This window comes from Amaranthus tricolor, chromosome 3 (assembly GCF_026212465.1).
Source record: "Amaranthus tricolor cultivar Red isolate AtriRed21 chromosome 3, ASM2621246v1, whole genome shotgun sequence".
Lineage (NCBI taxonomy): Eukaryota > Viridiplantae > Streptophyta > Magnoliopsida > Caryophyllales > Amaranthaceae > Amaranthus > Amaranthus tricolor.
Window position 1 is genome coordinate 19,640,883 of NC_080049.1, and position 24,036 is coordinate 19,664,918.

Genomic DNA, 24,036 nt, shown 5'->3' on the forward strand with positions numbered 1-24,036 from the left:
GTTTCAAGAATTCAAGATCTCAAAATAATAATACTAGAACCTTATAAGAGTTGATGATTTTGGTTTAGGAAATGATGAGTCTATATTCCATCTTCATCTCTAACTTCCTAATTCCACATTCAGCTTAAAGTCCAAATCTATCACCATCATAAGTCCCTTTTCGGTATGTCTTACTAAAATGCTCATAACCTCTAGCTCCGAACTCCAAATCCAATGATTCAAGTGTCTAATTGCTCCCAACCCCAAGACCCATATTTCTTAAGTATAAAATGTATATAGTGTTAAAATGAGTAGAAGGTGGTCGAAAATCCACTAATTAGAAGGTGTTCAAAATTGGCTTACTCCATTAGTGGAAAAAATCGTATCTGTTGCGCGACATTTGTTGCAGTTTTTATCAAATGCAACATTAAATAGCATAAGAGAATTAGGCAAAAAAAATAGAGCAAATGTTGCGGTTCTTAAAAATTCGCAGCAAATATGTGTTTTAAAAAAATTGCAAAATTTAAAATAATGACTATATACTACGGTTCTAAAAAGCCGAATGCAAATAAGCTTATATATATTGCGGTTCAGCAAAGCCCGCCGCAAATGAGTGTTTCTAAAAACCCGCCTTTTAACGTTCCATTTCATAAACCTACTGTGCACTCATCAATTCATAAACCCAGGCAGCTCGATACTGTTTCATCACCTTATTCTTCTTCTTCAAGCTTCAATTTTCTTCAAGTTTTATAGTATTTTCTTTAAACCCACGAAATTAGTTCTTCAAGCATGATATTGTTGCTTCATAAACCCATGAAAATCTTGCATTAGTTCTTCAACCTTTAAGTTCTTTGAGGTATAATTTCTCTCTTTTGTTTCTTCAACTTTTAAGCTCTTCAAGTTTTATAGTATTTTAGGGCTTAGTTCTTCAAATTATACTAATTTTGTTTTTGTTTTTCATTGCAGTTTACTATACCCAATTGTAGAGCACACCATTATCATATCTAAATACCTAGGTAAATTTCTATTCAACTATGAAGTTTTGTTTTTGATAATTTTATGGGTTGATGTTATAATTGGATTGATGATTATTTTTCAAGTTCTACACTTTTTAAAGTTCTTCAAGTTCTTCATTTAAGTTCGTTAAGTTTAATTTTTAAGTTTTACATTCTTTTCAAGTTATTGTTATATTTACTTTGGTAATTATATTGATATGTGTAATTTTTTTACTTATATATGTGGTTTGTTAATTAATTATGTATACAGTTTATTTATGTATATGTATTTAGTTTAATTAATTATGTATGTAGTTTAATTATGTATGAATAACCACAATAGTTTACTTATATATGTAGTTTGTTAATTAATTAAAATATACATAATTTGAATAATTTAAATAATATGAAGGTTAAATAGGGTTAAATAGGGTAAATTTGGGTTAACTAGGGTTAAGTATATATATACTTATGTATGTAATGTGTATTAATTTTGTTTTGAATTAATTAATCACACTTAGTATGACAAAAGATCTTTCTTGGATTTATGGAGGCATTGAATCGTCAGAATTTATTGACAGCGTATTAGAATTTTGTAGTATTGCCGTTGAACATCAAGTTAGGACGGAGGTAGTTGGTTTTTATTGCCCATGTGTCAAGTGTGGCAATGTATCAAAGGTAGATAGTGTTGATATCCTTAGAGAGCACATACTTCGACGTGGGTTTAGGCCTCAATATCATGTTTGGGTATGGCATGGTGAGGAGGGAGTTTACAAAGAAAAAAGTGTTGTTGAGGATGTCAATAATATGGATGTCAATGAGGATGTAGTAGATCGTGTTGATGGGTTTTTAACGTTTTTAAGTATTTTTAGCACTTTCTCACATAAAGTAGTTCAAACATGGTTTGTTTTGCATGAAACTCGGAACACAACACTATGTGGTATATATTATTGTGTTGAAATATAAAATTGAAAACAATAGTCATATGCTTGAAAATACGTGCTAAGTTGAATTTTTACGGTTTTTAAAGCGTTTTTCGCACTTTCTCGCATAAAGTAGTTTAAACTTGGTTTGTTTGGCATGAAATTGGCACACAACACTATTGGTATATATTATTGTGTTGAAACGTTTAGAATTGAAAACAATAGTTTTATGCTTGAAATTACGTGCTAAGTTGCATTTTTAAGGTTTTTTTAAGCGTTTTTTGCACCAACATTTATTATCTCTTGGTGCTTTTGACAAGATAATTCTATTGATTGCAGCTACTTCACTTTCAAATTTATGGACGATCTCTTACAAGTAGTGAAGAATGTTGCAGTCGAAAATATTGATGCGGTATGTATATATGTTACGTTCTTAAATTATAATATTATATATTTAATATTATGTATAAATTTAATGTAGTGTTATATAAACTTTATTTTTTAATAATTTTATATAATATTTAGGTTTTATACGACACTCCAAAGGAAACACGCAAATTGACAACAAAGGAAATATTTGAACCGTTTCATTTTTATTGCCTATCTGCTTCTAGCACAAATGCTTGGGGTCAAAACCACGGCATATAAGGGCAAAAAAACCGCAGCACTTGACTTTTTTCCACTAGAGCATTTAGTTGTACGAAATATTTGAGGGCAAAACATAATTTTTCATGCTCCAATTAATGCAATTCATGGGTCTTAAATGTGAGGCATTTTGTGTACAAGACCACCATACGGTTTATTTATGCATGCATGAAGGGGAAGATGGGTAAACACTTCGAATTGAGTTCAGATATACAGCTGACCAAAAAAGAATAACAAGTTGTGAATGTTTGCTTGATAGTGAGGGGCTTATAGAGCTTGTATATGTGCGTGTGAGGTATCAATATATAGCTTAAGATGTCTAAAATATTATTATTTAACAAAACAAGACTTGGTTTATTCAAACTTAAAAGTTAACAAATATTAAACTCTCTTTATGTTTGGCACTTAAGCATAAATAACTAGATAGATTACTAGCACTAACCCAAACTCAAAGCTATTTAAGCTAAGATTAAAAGAGGCTTAAAAATAGATTCTTATGTTCTTACTCTATTTTGACTTTGACTTATTCCTTAAGACAATTTCGTCCTCAAAATTGCAATGCTAGACTTGATTCAACCAAGTTATCAATTACATTCTTACTCCATTTTGACTTTGACTTAATCCTTAATATTATTGTTAAAGATATAACCTTATAAGTTGATAAAGTACTACTCTTATTAGCTAGTTATTCAATGGAATTTCATATTTTTTTTAATAATTAATTTATTGAAATTTTTGTTATTACTTAAAATAATTGTTCTTTTAAAAAATTAGAGAGGAGAATAAAATAATTTTATTAAATGAGATGACTTCAGCGAGAAGCCTTTTAGTTGACCATTGTGGATTGAAATTGCCTCTTTTAAAGCAATGTTGCTGGTCAGTAGTCGTAGTTCCTTAGAAATTGAGATGATGTACACAATAATATTATTTTGTACTAATTTGTCTAGTGTACCTTTAAGAATACAAACGAGTTAGATTAATACAACTGAAATAAGAACAAGTCGCTCAATTTGATAGAGAAATTTACTCAAAAAAATTTGATAGAGAAATAGATAAGATTAAAATGATAAAAATTTAACTAAAGTAATAATAATTACATATCAATACAACTAAAATTTTAAAATTCTATATTTGGGTTTTTCAATTTTAAAATTATTAACTTTTTGATAATATTTTAAAATCTTATTTATCTAGACATGTTATTCTAAAAGTCTCAACTTTGAAATATTATTTTCAAAATCCTAACTATTCAAAAATAAATTCAAGAAAATAATACATGGACCATTAAAAATTTTAAATAATGTCATATACTCCCACCTATTTAAAGGTGTTCATTCGGGTGATTGGGTCGGTTTCGGACAGGTGTCATTCGGTTCAGTTGTATTTTGGATCAGTTATTTTTCGGATGCGTGTTACAGCGGGTCACACTTGGATCAGGTCGGTTAGTCACAATTCGGCTGAACATCGGTTCGGTGTCGATTGAAGTTCGTATCAAGTAGTTAATCGGTCTCAGACTGTCATCGGTTAATAATTGGTTCGGCTTTACCGGGTACAGCTCGGGTTCAGGTATTATTTTCCAGTAGAATTTGGCTACGTATTACTAATTACTATAGATCGAGTCAATATCAGATTAAGTTGTTAGACATTTTTTGATTGATGATAAGATTCACCTTAGTTAAGGCAAAATAGTTAAAATGCAAATCAGTTAGTGATTATTACTTTGTTACTTTTACTTGTTTGACTGTAATTTAAAGTTAAAGTTTTATCATTTTTCATCAAATTTGATTAAAAATAGTTAAATAAACATTAACCATTGATTATTAACTCTAAATATATGAAACCATGTATGTATAAAATTTTATTTATTAAAATATCTATTACTTTATTAGATTAACTAATAAGATGATTGAATATGAGTCGATCATACCTCTATATTAAAATTGGTTCAGATTTACAGCATTTCGAATAAAAATTAGTTTGGGTTAAGTCGGTTTTAGTCGGATCAAGTGCGGTTTGAGCATGATTCGGGTCGGGTATGACTTGGATCGGTCACTATTAGGTTCGTGTAATCTCGGTTAACGGTTATATGTCGATTATAAAAATCGGTCGCAGTTCGAGTTCGATTTTAAAATTTTCGGTCGTAAATTGGATCGGGCGCAACTTCGGTTTGGATAATGTCGATTCGATAAACCTAAAAAAGAAACATATTTTCAGGTCGGTTAACTTTCGGTTTCGATTCGGATTTTCAGGTCGGGTCACATTTTAACAACTCTACTCCTATTCTTCTAAGTAGTCCTATTTACGTTTGAGTTACTATGCAGTTATCACTCATAATTTATATTTTATTTTTCAACTATAAGTTAAACTATATACAAGTGAGATTTGTTTCATTCGTCTCACCTCTGAATGCAAAAATTATTAATATCAACTTTTCTTAATTTCTAACTATGCACAGCTAGAAATATTAAGGGTCAAAAAGTTTTTTAGACAAGTGTAAAAAGTAAATGGGATTACTAGCTAGGATGAATAGGCGGGAATATTTATTTTTACCTATGATAGTGATGTTGGGATGAGTTATCCCACATCGATAAATTGAAAATGGTGTGCACGCTTTATAAGCTATTGGAGACCTTCTTCCCACGGCCAAATGGTTTTGGAATGTTATATATCTCCTTGTTCTATGAAGTGTGTGCACCTCGTGTTTTTCCCGTTAATTGCTGGCATTCACAATAAGTCCAACCTAATTTAACATGATATCCGAGCCGATGGTTCGATCAAAAATTTAAAAATGGTAGGTCTAAAAAGAATGGCGTTCCTACCCTAATTGATTACTCCCACATGTAAAAAATATCAGTTAATTTTTAGAGTTTTTTTACTAATCACTTCCTATTATTAAGAAAGGTTATTAGGTTTTTTTTAGGATTAGGTTATTTTTAGGATTAGACTATTTTTAGAAAAGTTAGTTTTTTCTTCCAGTTATTTTTGTGTGAATAGAGTTTGTTATTCTTTTTCTTAGTAATGTGAATATAATTCAAAATCAGAAAAAAAAATAAAAAATAAAAAATTATACCACATGCGAATTTGACGAAGGTTTGCTTGTGTGGGGGAGGGTGTTGGGATAAGTTATCCCACATCAATAAATTGAAAATGGTGTGCACGCTTTATAAGCTATTGGAGACTTTCTTCCCATGGCCATATGGTTTTGGGATGTTATATATCTCATTGGTTTATGAAGTGTGTGCACCTCGTGTTTTTCCCGTTAATTACTAACATTCACAATAAATCCAGCCTAATTTAACAAGTGATCATCAATAGATTTGTTGTTTTAAATAACAGACCCCCTAGCTCAATCAGCCTAAAAATAGTTTTCCTCAATATGCGCTTAATTTTTGATCTATTTAAAGTCATAATTGATTTTTCAATTGTTCATTTTAAGGTCTGAAATGATCATTTTTAGATCAAAATTGAAAATTTTTTATAACAAAGCATACATGAACTCTTGATCATTTTAAAAAATCATTAATTTAATGGATCATTTTAAGGTATGAATTGATTATTTTTAGGTCAAAATTAAAATTTTTATAACAAAGTAGCTATGAACTCTTGATATTTCCAAGAGCATTCATCGAATCATTTGGCAAAACATAACTCGAGATCAACTCTTCGTCCGCCTTCACATCAAGGGTAAGCAAACACTACACCTACAACATTAATTTCAGGTCTATTATGAACGGAAACTGTTGTGGAAAGAGCAATATCACTATCATTTATTGATGAGTAAAGGGTACAAGTATTCTTATGTTCCATTAGAACTAGCATGTTACATAGAATAAAAGTACTTGTATCGTTTAATGTTTTAACACTATTACTGATTATGTTATTGACCATTCATTTGTTGTTTGAAATTCATCCATAGAATGATAGAATAATACCATTTTATTAACTCCGTTTTAAAATTGTGAAAGCAGTCCATATTTTGGTAGATTTTGATCAGTTTAACGTCAAAATTAATCACTTATAGGTCAAAAATTAATTTTTTTTAAATGATCTGTTTAAGGTATACTTTAAGTTGAAATTGATACCTTTATGTCAAAATTGATAAATGTCCAAAAACATGAAAAAAAAACGAAGAAATCTGTAATGCTGTTACACGCACGAATTTAGCCGGCCAAATTATGAAATTCTATCGCTTCTACCCCCCTTAAAGACTTAGTTACGACCTCGTAACTCACTAACCTCAGGAAAAAGGAGTGGGTATTTCTCACACATGGAATCCTTAGTTTCCCACGTTGCCTCCTGTGTGCGCTGATTAAAGCATAGAACTTTCATCATATTTATATCTTTTCTCCTAATACTAGGCACCTTAGAATCTTAGATCTCGATAGGCTTCTCTTCATATTCTCATCAAGGTCTAAGGGCTCGGGATCTAGCACATGCGATTTATCGGGGGCATATCGCTTCAACTACAAAATATGAAACACATCATGGAACTTTCCCAACTTATTAGGTAATGCTAATCTGTAAGTAACTTTCCTACCTTCTATGTGACCTCATAAGGTCCTTTGAACTTTGGACTCAACTTGCCTTTCTTACAAAACCTCATGATTACTTTCATCGGTGAACCTCTCAATAACACATAATCCCCTACAGTGAACTCATCAGGTCTCCTCTTAAGATCGGCGTAGGACTTTTGTCGATCCCGGGCCGCCTTAAGCTTTTCACAAATCATTTTCAGTTGATCAGTCATCTCTTCTAACATAGCCGGACCTAGAGTGACAGATTCACCGAAATCATCCCAACATACCGAACTACGACATCGACAACCTTACAAAGCCTCGAAAGGTGCCATTTGAATGCTTGCCTGGTAACTATTGTTGTATGAGAATTCCATCATGTCTAGGCAGTCATCCCAAGATCCTTGCCTATCCAAAGCTACAGCTCGCAACATATTCAAGTGTCCTATTCGTGCGTTCAGTTTTCCCATCAGTAGCCGGGTGAAAAGATGTGCTCCTAAGAAGTTTTGTATCCAAAGCTCTCTGAAACGCTTCCCAAAATTTGAACACGTATCTGGTACCATGATCAGACACTATAGATCTAGGGACACCATGATATCGCACAACATTCTTAAGCTCGAGCCAACTGATCCATATCCCACTGATTATTCATCGGAATTAACCTAGCACTCTTGATAAGTCTATCCATGATCAGCCATAACGTATCATTTCCCGACCTAGTCCTCGGTACCCAAAACAAGTCCTTTGATATGACATCCCATTTACATACAGGAATATCAAAAGGCTGGAGTAAACCTACAGGCCTCTTATGCCCGCTCTGTACTTTCTAACAGGTCAAACACTTGGAAACTTGAAGTCAACTACCCGACTCATGACTTGTATCAAACATAATCATATTTTCTTTCTGAAATTAATATAAAGTAATTGTCCCTCATTTTTTGTTGCTTAAGCAAGTGAAATTTGTAGATTGGAAGTCATTGAGAATGTTGTCAAAGATAATATGAACACTTGTATTAGGACCATGTTTATTAGTTGATTATTTTTAACAAAAAAAGCACTAAAAACACATATACAACCCACCGAAAAATACTAACAAAAGGCTCAGTATCCAGTATATGTTATGACATAAAAGTGACATTGTTTGCAGCAGTTATATTGTACATGAGCTGGTAGGGAGCATTTCCGGAGTCCCAAGAGCTACAGTAACTACCTAGCCTCCATAAAGAAACCAAGTCATTCATCAATCAACAATCGTAGCCAAGTTTAGAATTATATAATAGAGTGCAACTGGCCACAATCACAATCACTGATAGTTTAGTCATGCATCAAACCAGACTACCTTAACCTTAAGTCAAGACTAATTTAAAGTAATACATACTTGGAAAAGTAAGAGCCAGACCAATGCAGCAGCCAGCGACTCCTGCATTAATAGCTAATATACAGAGACTAACAAGTGAAAATGCTAGGTCAAACAATGAAAAAGTATAAACAAATAGAAACTTTGTAAAATATCCTACCATCATCCTTCCCTCTTAGCTTCTTCAACAAGCAAACCACCAAACTATACATACCAGAAAGTACTGCAAATGTCTTTTGGAAGTAACATATGGAGAGAAAAAAAAATATATCGGTAAATAAAAGAAAATAAATTTTCAGAAATAAGAAAGGAACAAATCCGTGAATTTCAACCCAAATATCCAAATTTTAAGCCATTGCGGATGTTGTTAGTGATAATATGAACACTTGTATTATGACCATGTTTATTAGTCGATCATTTTCAATATAAAAAAGCACTAAAAACACATATACTTTTTTGCATTGTTAAGTGATACTACAATCAAATGTAATGAACATGAGAAATCACTAGTGGAAAAAATCTTATTTGCTGCGGTTTTTTGGCCGTAATATGCTGCGGGTTTGGCACGCAGCAATAGTGATAGTAGCAAATGGCCTATTTTAAAAGCTGTGGTTTAAAACCGCAGCAGAAAAAAGCTTATTTGCTGTGGGCATCTTATAAAACCGCAGCAAATAGTGTATGACTATTTGCTGCGGTTTTTAAGAAGCCCGCAGCATTTTTTTTTTGCTTTTTTCGTTTAATATTATTAAATAATCCAATAATGTACAATGTAATAAAAAATGATTAATCCAATGATAATGACCAATTAACACCAATAATCACCAATAATCTCTTTATTAATTCTCGATCGTATATATATAATATAATAATATGTATATATACAAATTAAAGTCCTAAATCTAAACTAATTACATTATTTACCTAGAACAAAATGAGTGTATATCAAGCCTAATCCAAGACAGTAGCAGGGTTAGTTGTGTAGCTGTTTATCAAATGAGTGTATATCAGTACAACAATAACTTATGCAATCAAAACAGGCACATTGATCAGCCAAGTGTGTACGTTCAGCAGTAGCTTGGGGGCATTAAAAGATCAGTACAGTAGGCAGGCTTAGAACAGCTCATACCAGTATGAGACAGAAAGCAATAAAGAGGTCAAAACAACGACATTATACCAGTTCATAGATTATGGATGTAGATTATGAGATGTTGTTTCAATGATGTTGGTGATGTAATTTGTGCCAAGTTAAAAAGTAGATACAAACTCCAATTGAAACATGTAATTCCTGGATATCAACACTTTGATTCCAAGGCCTAAATAACATTGAGAGCACCTGCACGTGAATTGGAAATTTAAGTGTACAACAAAAACTTCAATTCAAACACATGACTCAATGAAAGCAGCACATAGGGACAACCACAATAGCGGAACAACAAATATGTTCATGATGCATTAAATGAATTACTTCTCAAATAAGGATTTTAACAAAATAATAATCAATAATTTCATGTCTTATTTCGTATTGCTATATATTTCCTTGTAAACATGGATTGACATTCCTCACACTAATCACTTGTGCAGCTGGTCAAATGCAGTCTTGTGGAATCCACATTGGGAAATGGAGGCTTGTTACATAGATTTTGTTTGCGTTGAGAACACTAAGGTAGTTTCTTGGTATTAATCATCATAAAAAAGAGATAGTCCCACAAGATTGGTACAAGTACATGAATCAAATATCAATAGTATTAAAACTATATATTCTGCCTTTCTCACTATTCCTTCATGTATCTTGTCATCAATTTGCAAAACAATACCTTGGTAATGAAATATGATAATTTTTTCATCATTCTACCCTAAAAATCCTAATTAATTAAAATTATTCACATTCAAATATTCAAGTACATACATAAGTAAATTATTCACATTCAAATATAAAATACATACCTTGGTAATGAGATATGATAATTTTGTTTCTACAATAAGATTATGTAACCTACAATGAAAAAATAAATAAAAATTAGTACAAATAAAAAGACTAAATCCTTATTAAAACACAGTAGATTGGTGCGGTTTGGAAGATGATGAACGAAATGAAGAAAAGACACAGTAGAGTCGTATGATTTGAAGAACTTGAAGAACTTGAATTGATTTTTCGTGGGTTTTTGAAGAAATTTTCTGAAATTGAAGAGCTTAAAGAAGAAGACAGTCGTGCTCATGGGTTTTTGAAGAAAGTTATTTGAGGGATTTAAGCAATTGCACGTCAAAACGCGGGTTTTAAATTTTTTGAACTGTTATTTGTTGCGGGCAAGAAAAAACCGCAGCATATCAGAACTTATATGCTGCGGTTTTATTGAGCCCGTAGAATATATATTTTGGTAGATTTTGATCAGTTTAACGTCAAAATTAATCACTTATAGGTCAAAAATTAATTTTTTTAAATGATCTGTTTAAGGTTTACTTTAAGTTGAAATTGATACCTTTAGGTCAAAATTGATAAATGCCCAAAAACATTAAAAAAACGAGGAAAGCTGTAATGTTGTTACACGCATTAATTTTTTTGAAGATAAATAATTTTTATTTCTTTTAGACTATACCTATGTGGCACGGGTTTCAAGCTTGTTACATATAAATTATTATAGAAACTTGTAAAATGCAGGAATTTATTATTATTCAATACATATAAAAATCTGATTCTAAATTAGGAAAATATCGTCATGTAATCAATAATCATCCACTAAATAAATAATAACGTTTGTCAAGGTTTCTTAAGAATGATATTTGTCATTTTCTAAATTTTTATTTGTATATTTTTAGTTTGTGATGATAAAATTCTTTAGAAGTATAGTATCTTTTATGATATTATGAATTTACACACTAGCTAGCAATGATTTTTATTAATAATATTTTTCCTAATACATGAGGTTGCATATATTTTTCTATAGTAATATGAGTACTCTTCACTTGCAATTGATTTTGTGGTACGATTTATTTCCAAATACATGTGGTAGCATATGAACTAAGGAAGGGATATGTTTCCAATCTCTATAATGAAAAATATATTATCAGTGAAGAAAGAAATAAGTGGCGAAGCAAAGGTTAGAAGTAGGTGTGGTGATTCACAATTATAAATAGAGCATTACTTAAAAGAATGATAAGGATCATCACATTAACAAAAAAAGGCTATAAACTAAGAAATAAAAACTTGTCCATTCCAACATACATTATAAATTTATAATGGCCAATTCTCTGAGTTTTTCTATTGTCCTCATTTTCCTAGTTTTTTCCATCATTTCTTTTGATGTCTCCAAGGTATGTATCGTTAGTTTTTGCCTACTATGTGTACACGTGCACTCAAAGTTGTTAAAATCGGGATTTTATTTAAAATTTTTTAGAGAGGTAGAATCGAATCGTAGAATCGTAAGATTCTACAATAAACCTAAATTTATTATTTTCTCGTAATGTTTTCATCTCAAAAGTTTAAGTTTATGAATTAAACCTTTATTCAATTCATTTTTAAGTATTAAATGGAAAAATAATTAATAACTATTTTGAATCTTCATAACGATGAAGAAATTTATTTTTTAAAAATTATGATGTTGAATCGTTGAATCGAAAGAAAACCGATGGTATAAATGAATTTATTTTTAACAAATTGAGTAAAAACTAAAAATAGTTTATTATTGGCAATTACCCCTAATAATTATATGTCTAACATGTTTTCTGCATTTTTGCATCCGGGATACGTGTTGCAACAAACTAAAGGCTGGTGGTGAAGGTTCACTAACAATAGATCGTAAGTTTTATTCTTGAACAATGTTTCAAAGTATGAACATCTTTATTAGTTTGCTACAAAAGGTCAATTGAATGTAACCTCTTTATTAGTTTTATCATTATTAAAGGTAAGGTTGCGTATATCCGATCCTCTCATTCCCACCTCAGGTGGGAGCCACTTATCGGAATTACAACAATTGAATAAACTGGAACATAGTGAGTATGACTGAAACATCAAAAATTACTGATCAAGTTTTTTGTTGTGAAAACTTTGACAGAATGTCCAGGTGCATGTGCTTATCGATGTTCAAATACACAATATCGAAATGCATGTTTAGAGTTTTGCAACAAATGTTGTGACAAATGTTTATGTGTTCCATCGGGAACGTATGGGCATAAGGAAGAATGTCCATGCTATAACAATTGGAAAACCAAAGAAGGCGGTCCCAAATGTCCTTGAATCACTTATGTAATTTTCATAGCGTTGCTCTATTACATCAGTATCAATTCAAAAACTTAATGATTTCAAGTGTGCTATTCTGATTGAGATGTCTCACCTAGGGGACTATTAAATCAACCGGACATAATCCAGTTGAGTCACACCAACTAATCGTAATCAAGGCTCAATAACTACGGAATCACTTCGATACCACACACAACCATAGTGTGTTCTCTGCTATTTAGGAATTTGCTCTCATATTCTCCTAATACTTTCATTCTAATTGCCTATACCACTATTATGACTATTCGATAGCATAGTTTAATTTCTGGGGCTCTATAATTCTAATACGCTACAAATAATCATGAATTATTGATAATACCTTGAAACGATGAATATGATAATTAATTATTGCGTGTGTGTACATATAAGCATCACTGCACGATTAAAGGCCACAAAAAATCACCCAATCGAAGTTCTATCTTCGTCTTATGAAATGAGCACCTATATAGTTAGGAAACTAATAAGTCCCGTTAACTGCTTTGTCATACCAACTAAATACCGAAGTAACCACTATCACCCATTCAACATGAGTTTTCGATTACTCTAGCACGCACACAACTCATTCAATACAAGTCAAAATAATTAACTCAACACAACATAAGTCTTTTCACCAATTTAAAAATAAAAGTATATGTGATTCGTTACTTTTCATTAACTGATTTTGAGTGTATAGGTCGCGCTACCCAAAAAACTAATCACAACTAAGCCTTACAATTTAAATATAATGCTAAAACAATGATAAGACAATTCTTAGAGTTATCGAATCACGATATCATTTGTTACATTCTCTAAGATAGAAAGAACTATAATCTAAACAACATGACGAGTAACTTTAGCAACCCTAGACCATAAGTTGACATTATGCTCTTGACTTTAGTAAAATTATGCATCTATAACTTCAATGACTACCTACTAGGAGTGCTTGTAATCCACAACAATTAGCAACTATTACTCTCAATTAATAACCAAAACCATAACTATAGTCGACTATAATCAAAATCATTACTAATTATCACAACAATAATCAATGAAATCTTTAAAAAACTTATAAGGTTATTCAATTAATCACCACACCACCAAAGTAGCATACAACACACACACACATACTACTAATAATCTCATTTCTAAATCAAACTCCAATTATTTCATGTTCAGAAAATGGGGCGCCTGCTGGAGGGGGAAAAGGGAGACACGGCCAAGCTGATGTCTGGGTTGCTACTTGCTGCTCGTGGGAGGAGGGAGACACGACCTGGTGGTGCTAATGGTGGTACACATGTGGTGAGGGAGGGAGGAGAGAAGAGAAGAGGAAAGGAGAGGGAAGGGGAGGCGTGTGCTAGTGAGGTAGTGAGTGTTACTACTTAAAACCAAAACACGTCTTTTTATTTTGTTTATTCATTTATTTATTTATTTATTTGTTTTTTTATCTAGATTCGTCTTCTTACGATGGACCTTCGTGTGCTCCCAATTTCATAAAATATTAATTTTAATTCGAATCTCTTTAATTTAGTAATCGCAAATCTATATTTTTTTTCTAATATAATTATGTTAATATTTAAATTTATGTAGTAAAGGAATTTATTAAAACTTATTCAAAAATAATTTATTTAGTTAAAAATCACCAAAAGTTATAAAATATTAAATAATGACGTTATAAAATCTCGGGGTATTACAGGCTATCAGCCTTAAAAGAAGTTTTGTCCTCGAAAATGGAGTAACCGATGTATTAATCATGAGAATTTGTATTTTTGATAACTCAAGAAGGTGTTATAACCATTTTAAGCTCAAGAATTGACTAAAGGATCGTGACTTATTAACACTATTAACAAAAGGATACTCAATCAATCAAAATAGTCATTCTTTTTGCATTTCGAGTATTTATAATCACCCAAATTAACGCAATACCCAATCAGAAACATGTAAATGTCACACAATTGACTCAACACAATCAATCAAAAGCATTTAAATATCACAAAATTGACTCAACACAATCAATCAAAAGCATGTAAATATCACACAATTGACTCAACACGATCAACCAAAAGCATATAAATTTGTAATAGATTGACATCATAGAGGAGAAAATGCGTGAAAAGGTGTGAAATTCTATCGCTTCTACCCCCCTTAAAGACTTAGTTACGACCTCGTAACTCACTAACCTCAGGAAAAAGGTGTGGGTATTTCTCACACATGGAATTCTTAGTTTCCCACGTTGCCTCCTATGTGCGTTGATTAGACCATAAAACTTTCATCATATTAATATCTTTTCACCTCGTACAAGGAACCTTAGAATCTTAGATCTTGATAGGCTTCTCTTCATAAGATAAATTCTCATCAAGGTCTAAGGGCTCGGGATCTAGCACTTGCGATTTATCGGGGGCATATCGCTTCAACTACGAAATATGAAACACATCATGGAACTTTCCCAACTCATTGGGTAATGCTAATCTGTAAGTAAATTTCCTACCTTCTATGTGACCTCATAAGGTCCTTTAAACTTTGGACTCAACTTGCCCTTCTTACAAAACCTCATGACTCCCTTCATCGGTGAAACTCTCAATGACACATAATCCCCTACAGTGAACTCAGCAGGTCTCCTCTTAAGATCTGCGTAGGACTTTTGTCGATCCTGGGCCGCCTTAAGCTTTTCACGAATCATTTTCACTTGATCAGTCATCTCTTCTAACATAGCCGGACCTAGAGTGACAGATTCACCGAAATCACCCAACATACCGGATTACGACATCGACAACCATATAAAGCCTCGAAAGGTATCATTTGAAAGCTTGCCTGGTAACTATTGTTGTATGAGAATTCCATCATGTCTAGGCACTCATCCCAAGATCCTTGCCTATCCAAAGCTATAGCTCGCAACATATTCAAGTGTCCTATTCGTGCATTCAGTTTTCCCATCAGTAGCCGGGTGAAAAGATGTGCTTGAAAGAAGTTTTGTACCCAAAGCTCTCTGAAATGCTTCCCAAAATTTCAACACGTATCTAGTACCATGATCAGACACTATAAATCTAGGGACACCATGATATCGCACAACATTCTTAAGGTAAGCTCGAGCCAACTGATCCATATCCCACTTTTTATTCATCGAAATTAACCTAGCACTCTTGATAAGTCTATCCATGATCACCCATAACGTATTATTTCTCGACCTAGTCCTCGGTACCCAAAACAAGTCCATGGATATGTCATCCCATTTGCATACAAGAATATCAAAAGGTTTGAGTAAACCTACAGGCCTCTTATGCTCGCTCTTTACTTTCTAACAGGTCAAACACTTGGAAACTTGGAGTCAACTACCCGACTCATGACTTGTATCAAACATAATCATATTTTCTTTCTGAAATTAATATAAAGTAATTGTCCCTCATTTTTTGTTGCTTGAGCAGGTGAAATTTGCAGATTGGAAGTCATTGAGAATGTTGTCAGAGATAATATGAACACTTGTATTATGACTATGTTTATTAGTTGATTATTTTTTTTAAAAAAAGCACTAAAAACACATATACAACCCACCGAAAAATACTAACAAAAGGCTTAGTAGCCAGTATATGTTATGACATGACAGTGATATTGTTTGCACCAGTTATGATTGTACAGCTGGTAGGTAGCATTTCCGGAGTCCCAAGAGCTACATTAACTACCTAGCCTCCATAAAGAAACCAAGTCATTCATCAATCAACAATTGTAGCCAAGTTTAGAATTATATAATAGAGTGCAACTGGCCACAATCACAATCACTGATAGTTTAGTCATGCATCAAACCAGACTACCTTCTCCTTAAGTCAAGAATAATTAAAAGTAATACATACTTGGAAAAGAAAGAGCCAGACTAGTGCAGCAGCCAGCGACTCCTGCATTAATAGCTAATATACAGAGACTAACAAGTGAAAATGCTAGGTTAAACAATGAAAAATTTAAACAAATAGAAACTTTGTAAAGTATCCTACCATCATCCTTCCCTCTTAGCTTCTTCAACAAGCAAACCACCAAACTATGCATACCAGAAAGTACTGCAAATGTCTTTTGGAAGTAACATATGGAGAGAAAAAAAAACATATCGGTAAATAAAATAAAATAAATTTTCAGAAATAAGAAAGGAACAAATCCCTGAATTTCATCCCAAATATCCAAATTTTAAGCCATTGCGGATGTTGTTAGTGATAATATGAACACTTGTATTATGACCATGTTTATCAGTCGATCATTTTCAATATAAAAAAGCACTAAAAACACATATACTTTTTTTGCGTTGTTAAGTGGTACTACAATCAAATGTAATGAACATGACAAATAACTAGTGGAAAAAACCTTATTTGCTACGGTTTTTTGGCCGTAATATGCTACGGTTTTGGCACGCAGCAATAGTGATAGCAACAAATGGCCTATATTAAAAGCTGTTGTTTAAAACCGCAGCAGAAAAAAGCTTATTTACTGCGGGCATCTTAAAAAACCGCAGCAAATAGTGTGTGACTATTTGCTGCGGTTTTTAAGAAGCCCGCATCATTTTTTTTTTGCTTTTTTTGTTTAATATTATTAAATAATCCAATAATGTACAATGTAATAAACAATGATTAATCCAATGATAATGACCAATTAACACCAATAATCACAAATAATTTCTTTGTAAATTCTCGATCGTATATATATAATATAATAATATGTACATGTACAAATTAAAGTCCTAAATCTAAACTAATTACATTATTTACCAAGAACAAAATGATTGTATATCAAGCCTAATCCAAGACAGAAGCAGGGTTAGTTGTGTAGTTGTTTATCAAATGAGTGTATATCAGTACAACAACAACTTACGCAATCAAAACAGGTACATTGATCAGCCAAGTGTGTACCTTCAGCAGCAGCTTGGGGGCATTAAAAGATCAGTACAGTAGGCAGGCTTAGAACAGCATCATACCAGTATGAGACTGAAAGCAATAAAGAGGTCAAAATAACCACATTATACCAGTTCATAGATTATAGATGTAGATTATGAGATGTTGTTTCAATGATGTTGGTGATGTAATTTGTGCCAAGTTAAGAAGTAGATACAAACTCTAATTGAAACATGTAATTCTTGGATATCAACAATTTGATTCCAAGGCATAAATAACATTGAGAGAACCTGCATGTGAATTGGAAATTTATGTGTACAACAAAAACTTCAATGCAAACACATGACTCAATGAAAGCAGCACATAGGGACAACAACAACAGCGGAACAACAAATATGTTCATGATGCATTAAATGAATTACTTCTCAAATATGGATTAGTTAAGAAATAATAATCAATAATTTCATGTCTTATTTCATATTGCTATATATTTCCTTGTAAAAATGGATTGAAATTCCTCACACTAATCACTTGTGCAGCTGGTCAAATGTAACATCTCGGAATAACTCGGATCGTACGAAAAGAGAAGATGACCTTTTAAAAACAAGTGTATATCGTCCGAGTCAAACCAGGATGTTAGAAGGCAGTTAAAAACGGATTTGAAATTAAGGGAAGCTTGCGGATCGAGTTTTATTAGTGTTATTATGAACTACTAGATATAAGAAATTCTTAGCAGCGGATAAGAACGAAAAATTAAATCAACTTATTACAACTTGAGAACAAAATCGCCTTATAAAACCAAATATTCTTTAAACTTTATTAGAAGTTCTTATCAAGAATTCTGTATCCTAACGGTTTATTTCTCCAAGGGACAATCCTCACTCCCCAGACCTGCAACTTAACTTACTGCTAGTCATTGCCCAGATAGGAAACAACATCATCGCAGGATCGTTAAGACCAATAGTACACGTCAGCTAACGTCGCATAACAAATAATTAATTACAACAAGAGAAAGACTTAATTCAATAGCTGTCAATTCGCAGAAAAGTACGCTTCGATCATGCTAATAAAGAATAATTATTTTCATATAAAGGTTAGTCAGCCATACTGCTGTAATATCCAGCCATACTGCCGGTACACTCCAATCTCCATAAGTGAGACAATACATTAGGGGGAGCTAACCCCTAAGCAAGTCTCTACCATAGACACTCGCCTTACTTCGGTGCCTATGGTTAAGTATGCATACCCCCGCGGTGGCTCATAATGCCCCCATATACCGCGAGTAATTCATTTCCACCAATTGACGTCATACTACGTCCACTTTAAGGTTAGTGAGGTCATACTACCTCTGCTTATCAAAACAATGTATAAAAATTATTTATTCGAAAGATAACATTATCCGTACTATATATCCATGCCTTACTTTTGTATACCATTATTATATGATACATCGGACTAATGCGAACCACGCTGCGTGTACATACCTTAAGCAAGATAACCAATTCACAAGCGTCTTAATCAATTTCCGGTCACGAATCGACTTCCTACAAGGTTCAATCGTATTCGGGAAATAAGCACACATACACATTTCCTCAAATCATCCATAACACACATATACAATTACACCCACACCTAGAATACCACACACATCATGAACATCCATCACATACTATAACATGGTAAACACACAAAACAGAACAGCATACATAATCTGTCCAGAAACACAACTTAGAACTGTCAAACTGAAAATCCGACTTCACCGTTGCGTCCGGAAGGCGTCAAAACCCCCGGGTACCAATTTCCATAATTTATAATATAGTATAAGTATTTTTAACCTAATTTCAAAGCCAAAAAGTGTCCCAAAAACAGATTTTTTTATCATTTTTCTAACCATACGGGATTCACCAAAATTTCATCAACAAATGAATTCCAAATGGTACATTGCCTATTAAATATCAATGACCAAATTTATATAATTCTTATGAACTATCTTTGAGATTAAATTCTTTGTTCAACAATAATTTCTTTAACCATACACATTTTTTTTACATGAACATTCATTTTTATATATAAATTTCAAAATCACCCATCACACAAACCAATCCTATTCTTCACATATATGCATATCTAAAAACCCTAAAAAGAACATTCTTCATCAATTTAGATAGAAAAATACATCCCAAAATCATACATGAAATTTTAAATTCTTAAATTAAACATGAATTATAAGATAAAACATATAATAATCATAGAATTTTAAATTAAAACTTAAGAATCAACATAGATTAAGAATTACACTTACAATTGTAAAGGAAAACACCTAATGATCAAATGTAATGGAGTTAGGAATGTGGATTAGGAGGAATTTTGAAAGGATATGTTTTTTTTTTTGTCCTTGGAAACATTAGAAATGAAAGGATGTCAAAATGAAAATGATTAAGGAATTAAGAAGGGTTAATTATATGGGATTAATGCCTTGATCCTTCATTACCCTAAGGGAGTTACAAGCTCCACTAAGAGTCCCTCCTATTTTCTTTTTTTTTTTGAAAAGAAAAGATGGATTAAGGAAAAGTTTGGGCCCAAATAATTCTAATTGCCAAAAAGGATTGCAAATCTCATGACCAAGCCCAATAATAAATAAAATATATATATATAGAAATAATATTACTAGTGAAATATTAAATATATCGGGAGAAAATATCGGGAAAATATCGAGGTGTTACATCAAATGCAGTCTTGTGGAACCCACATTGGCAAATGGAGGCTTGTTACATAGATTTTGTTTGCGTTGAGAACGCTAAGGTAGTTTCTTGGTCTTAATCATCATAAAAAAGCGATAGTCCCACAAGATTGGTACAAGTACATGAATCAAATAGAATTAGTATTAAAACTATATATTCTGCCTTTCTCACTATTCCTTCATGTATCTTGTCATCAATTTGCAAAACAATACCTTGGTAATGAAATATGATAATTTTATCATCATTCTACCCTAAAAATCCTAATTAATTAAAATTATTCACATTCAAATATTCAAGTACATACATAAGTAAATTATTCACATTCAAATATAAAATAGATACCTTGGTAATGAGATATGATAATTTTGTTTCTACAAAAAGATTATGTAACCTACAATGAAAAACAAAATAAAAATTAGTACAAATAAAAAGACTAAATCCTTATTAAAACACAGTAGAGTGGTGCGGTTTGGAAGATGATGAACGAAATGAAGAAAAGACACAGTAGAGTCGTATGATTTGAAGAACTTGAAGAACTTCAATAGATTTTTCGTGGGTTTTTGAAGAAATTTTCTGAAATTGAAGAGCTTAAAGAAGAAGACAGTCGTGCTCATGGGTTTTTGAAGAAAGTTATTTGAGGGTTTTAAGCAATTGCACGTCAAAACGCGGGTTTTAAATTTTTTGAACTGTTATTTGCTGCGGGCAAGAAAAAACCGCAGCATATCAGAACGTATATGCTGCGGTTTTATTGAGCCCGCAGCATATATATTTTGGTAGATTTTGATCAGTTTAACGTCAAAATTAATCACTTATAGGTCAAAAATTATTTTTTTTAAATGATCTGTTTAAGGTTTACTTTAAGTTGAAATTGATACCTTTAGGTCAAAATTGATAAATGCCCAAAAACATTAAAAAAAACGAGGAAAGCTGTAATGTTGTTACACGCATTAATTTTTTTGAAGATAAATAATTTTTATTTCTTTTAGACTATACCTATGTGGCACGGGTTTCAAGCTTGTTACATATAAATTATTATAGAAACTTGTAAAATGCATGAATTTATTATTATTCAATACATATAAAAATCTGATTCTAAATTAGGAAAATATCGTCATGTAATCAATAATCATCCACTAAATAAATAATAACGTTTTGTCAAGGTTTCTTAAGAATGATATTTGTCATTTTCTAACATTTTTGTTAATATATTTTTAGTTTGTGATGGTAAAATTCTTTAGAAGTATAGTATCTTTTATGATATTATGAATTTACACAATAGCTAGCAATGATTTTTATTTATAATATTTTTCCTAATACATGAGGTTGCATATATTTTTCTATAGTAATATGAGTACTCTTCACTTGCAATTGATTTTGTGGTACGATTTATTTCCAAATACATGTGGTAGCATATGAACTAAGGAAGGGATATGTTTCCAATCTCTATAATGAAAAATATATTATCAGTGAAGAAAGAAATAAGCGGCGAAGCAAAGGTTAGAAGTAGGTGTGGTGATTCACAATTATAAATAGAGCATTACTTAAAAGAATGATAAGGATCATCACATTAACAAAAAAAGGCTATAAACTAAGAAATAAAAACTTGTCCATTCCAACATACATTATAAATTTATAATGGCCAATTCTCTGAGTTTTTCTATTGTCCTCATTTTCCTAGTTTTTTCCATCATTTCTTTTGATGTCTCCAAGGTATGTATCGTTAGTTTTTGCCTACTATGTGTACACGTAAACCCAAAGTTGTTAAAATGGGGATTTTATTTAAAATTATTTAGAGAGGTAGAATCGAATCGTAGAATCGTAAGATTCTACAATAAACCTAAATTTATTATTTTCTCGTAATGTTTTCATCTCAAAAGTTTAAGTTTATGAATTAAACCTTTATTCAATTCATTTTTAAGTATTAAATGGAAAAATAATTAATAACTATTTTGAATCTTCATACCGATGAAGAAATTTGTTTTTTAAAAATTATGATGTTGAATCGTTGAATCGAAAGAAAACCGATGGTATAAATGAATTTATTTTTAACAAATTGAGTAAAAAAAATAGTTTATTATTGGCAATTACCCCTAATAATTATATGTCTAACACGTTTTCTGCATTTTTGCATCCGGGATGCGTGTTGCAACAAACTAAAGGCTGGTGGTGAAGTTTCACTAACAATAGATCGTAAGTTTTATTCTTGAACAATGTTTCAAAGTATGAACATCTTTATTAGTTTGCTACAAAAGGTCAATTGAATGTAACCTCTTTATTAGTTTTATCATTATTAAAGATAAGGTTTCGTGTATCCGATCCTCTCAATCCCACCTCAGGTGGGAGGCACTTATCGGAATTAAAACAATTGAATAAACTGGAACATAGTGAGTATGACTGAAACATCAAATATTACTGATCAAGTTTTTTGTTGTTAAAACTTTGACAGAATGTCCCGGTGCATGTGCTTATAGATGTTGAAATACACAATATCGAAATGCATGTTTAGAGTTTTGCAACAAATGTTGTGACAAATGTTTATGTGTTCCATCGGGAACGTATGGGCATAAGGAAGAATGTCCATGCTATAACAATTGGAAAACCAAAGAAGGCGGTCCAAAATGTCCTTGAATCACTTATGTAATTTTCATAGCGTTTCTCTATTCCATCAGTATCAATTCAAAAACTTAATGATTTCAAGTGTTCTATTCTGATTGAGATGTCTCACCTAGGGGACTATTAAATCAACCGGACATGATCCAGTTGAGTCACACCAACTAATCGTAATCAAGGCTCAATAACTACGGAATCACTTCGATACCACACACAACCATAGTGCGTTCTCTGCTATTTAGGAATTTGCTCTCATATTCTCCTAATGCTTTCATTCTACTTGCCTATACCACTATTATGACTATTCGATAGCATAGTTTACTTTCTGGGGCTCTATAATTCTAATATGCTACAAATAATCATGAATTATTGATAATACCATGAAATGATAAATATGATAATTAATTACTGCGTGTGTGTACATATAAGCATCACTGCACGATTAAAGGCCACAAAAAATCACCCAATCGAAGTTCTATCTTCGTCTTATGAAATGGGCACCTATATAGTTAGGAAACTAATAAGTCCCGTTAACTACTTTGTCATACCAACTAAATACCCAAGTAACCACTATCACCCATTCAACATGAGTTTTCGATTACTCTAGCACGCACACAACTCATTCAATACAAGTCAAAATTATTAACTCAACACAACATAAGTCTTTTCACCAATTTAAAAATAAAAGTATATCTGATTCGTTACTTTTCATTAACTGATTTTGAGTGTATCGGTCGCGCTACCCAAAAATAACTAATCACAACTAAGCCTTACAATTTAAATATGATGCTAAAACAATAATAAGACAATTCTTAGAGTTATCGAATCACGCTATCATTTGTTACATTCTCCAAGATAGAAAGAACTATAATCTAAACAACATGACGAGTAACTTTAGCAACCCTAGACCATAAGTTGACATTATGCTCTTGACTTTAGTAAAATTATGCATCTATAACTTCAATGACTACCTACTAGGAGTGCTTGTAATCCACAACAATCAAGTTACAACAATTAGCAACTATTACTCTCAATTAATAACCAAAACCATAACTATAGTCGACTATAATCAAAATCATTACTACTTATCACAACAATAATCAATAAAGTCTTTAAAAAACTTATAAGTTTATTCAATTAATCACCACACCACCA

General features: G+C 31.9%; 1 protein-coding gene and 1 pseudogene across 1 annotated transcript; both read left to right on the forward strand.

Moving 5' to 3' along the window:
• The first annotated feature begins 11,583 nt into the window (after nt 1-11,583).
• On the forward strand, nt 11,584-12,644 carry LOC130808716 (gibberellin-regulated protein 12-like). The gene is made up of 3 exons (XM_057674182.1): nt 11,584-11,722; nt 12,176-12,206; nt 12,463-12,644. Exons 1-3 carry the CDS (start codon nt 11,648-11,650, stop codon nt 12,642-12,644), a joined length of 288 nt encoding a protein of 95 aa, XP_057530165.1. The 5' UTR covers nt 11,584-11,647.
• Nucleotides 12,645-21,842: 9,198 nt separating this feature from the next.
• On the forward strand, nt 21,843-22,932 carry LOC130808735 (gibberellin-regulated protein 12-like; annotated as a pseudogene).
• The last annotated feature ends 1,104 nt before the right edge of the window (nt 22,933-24,036 follow it).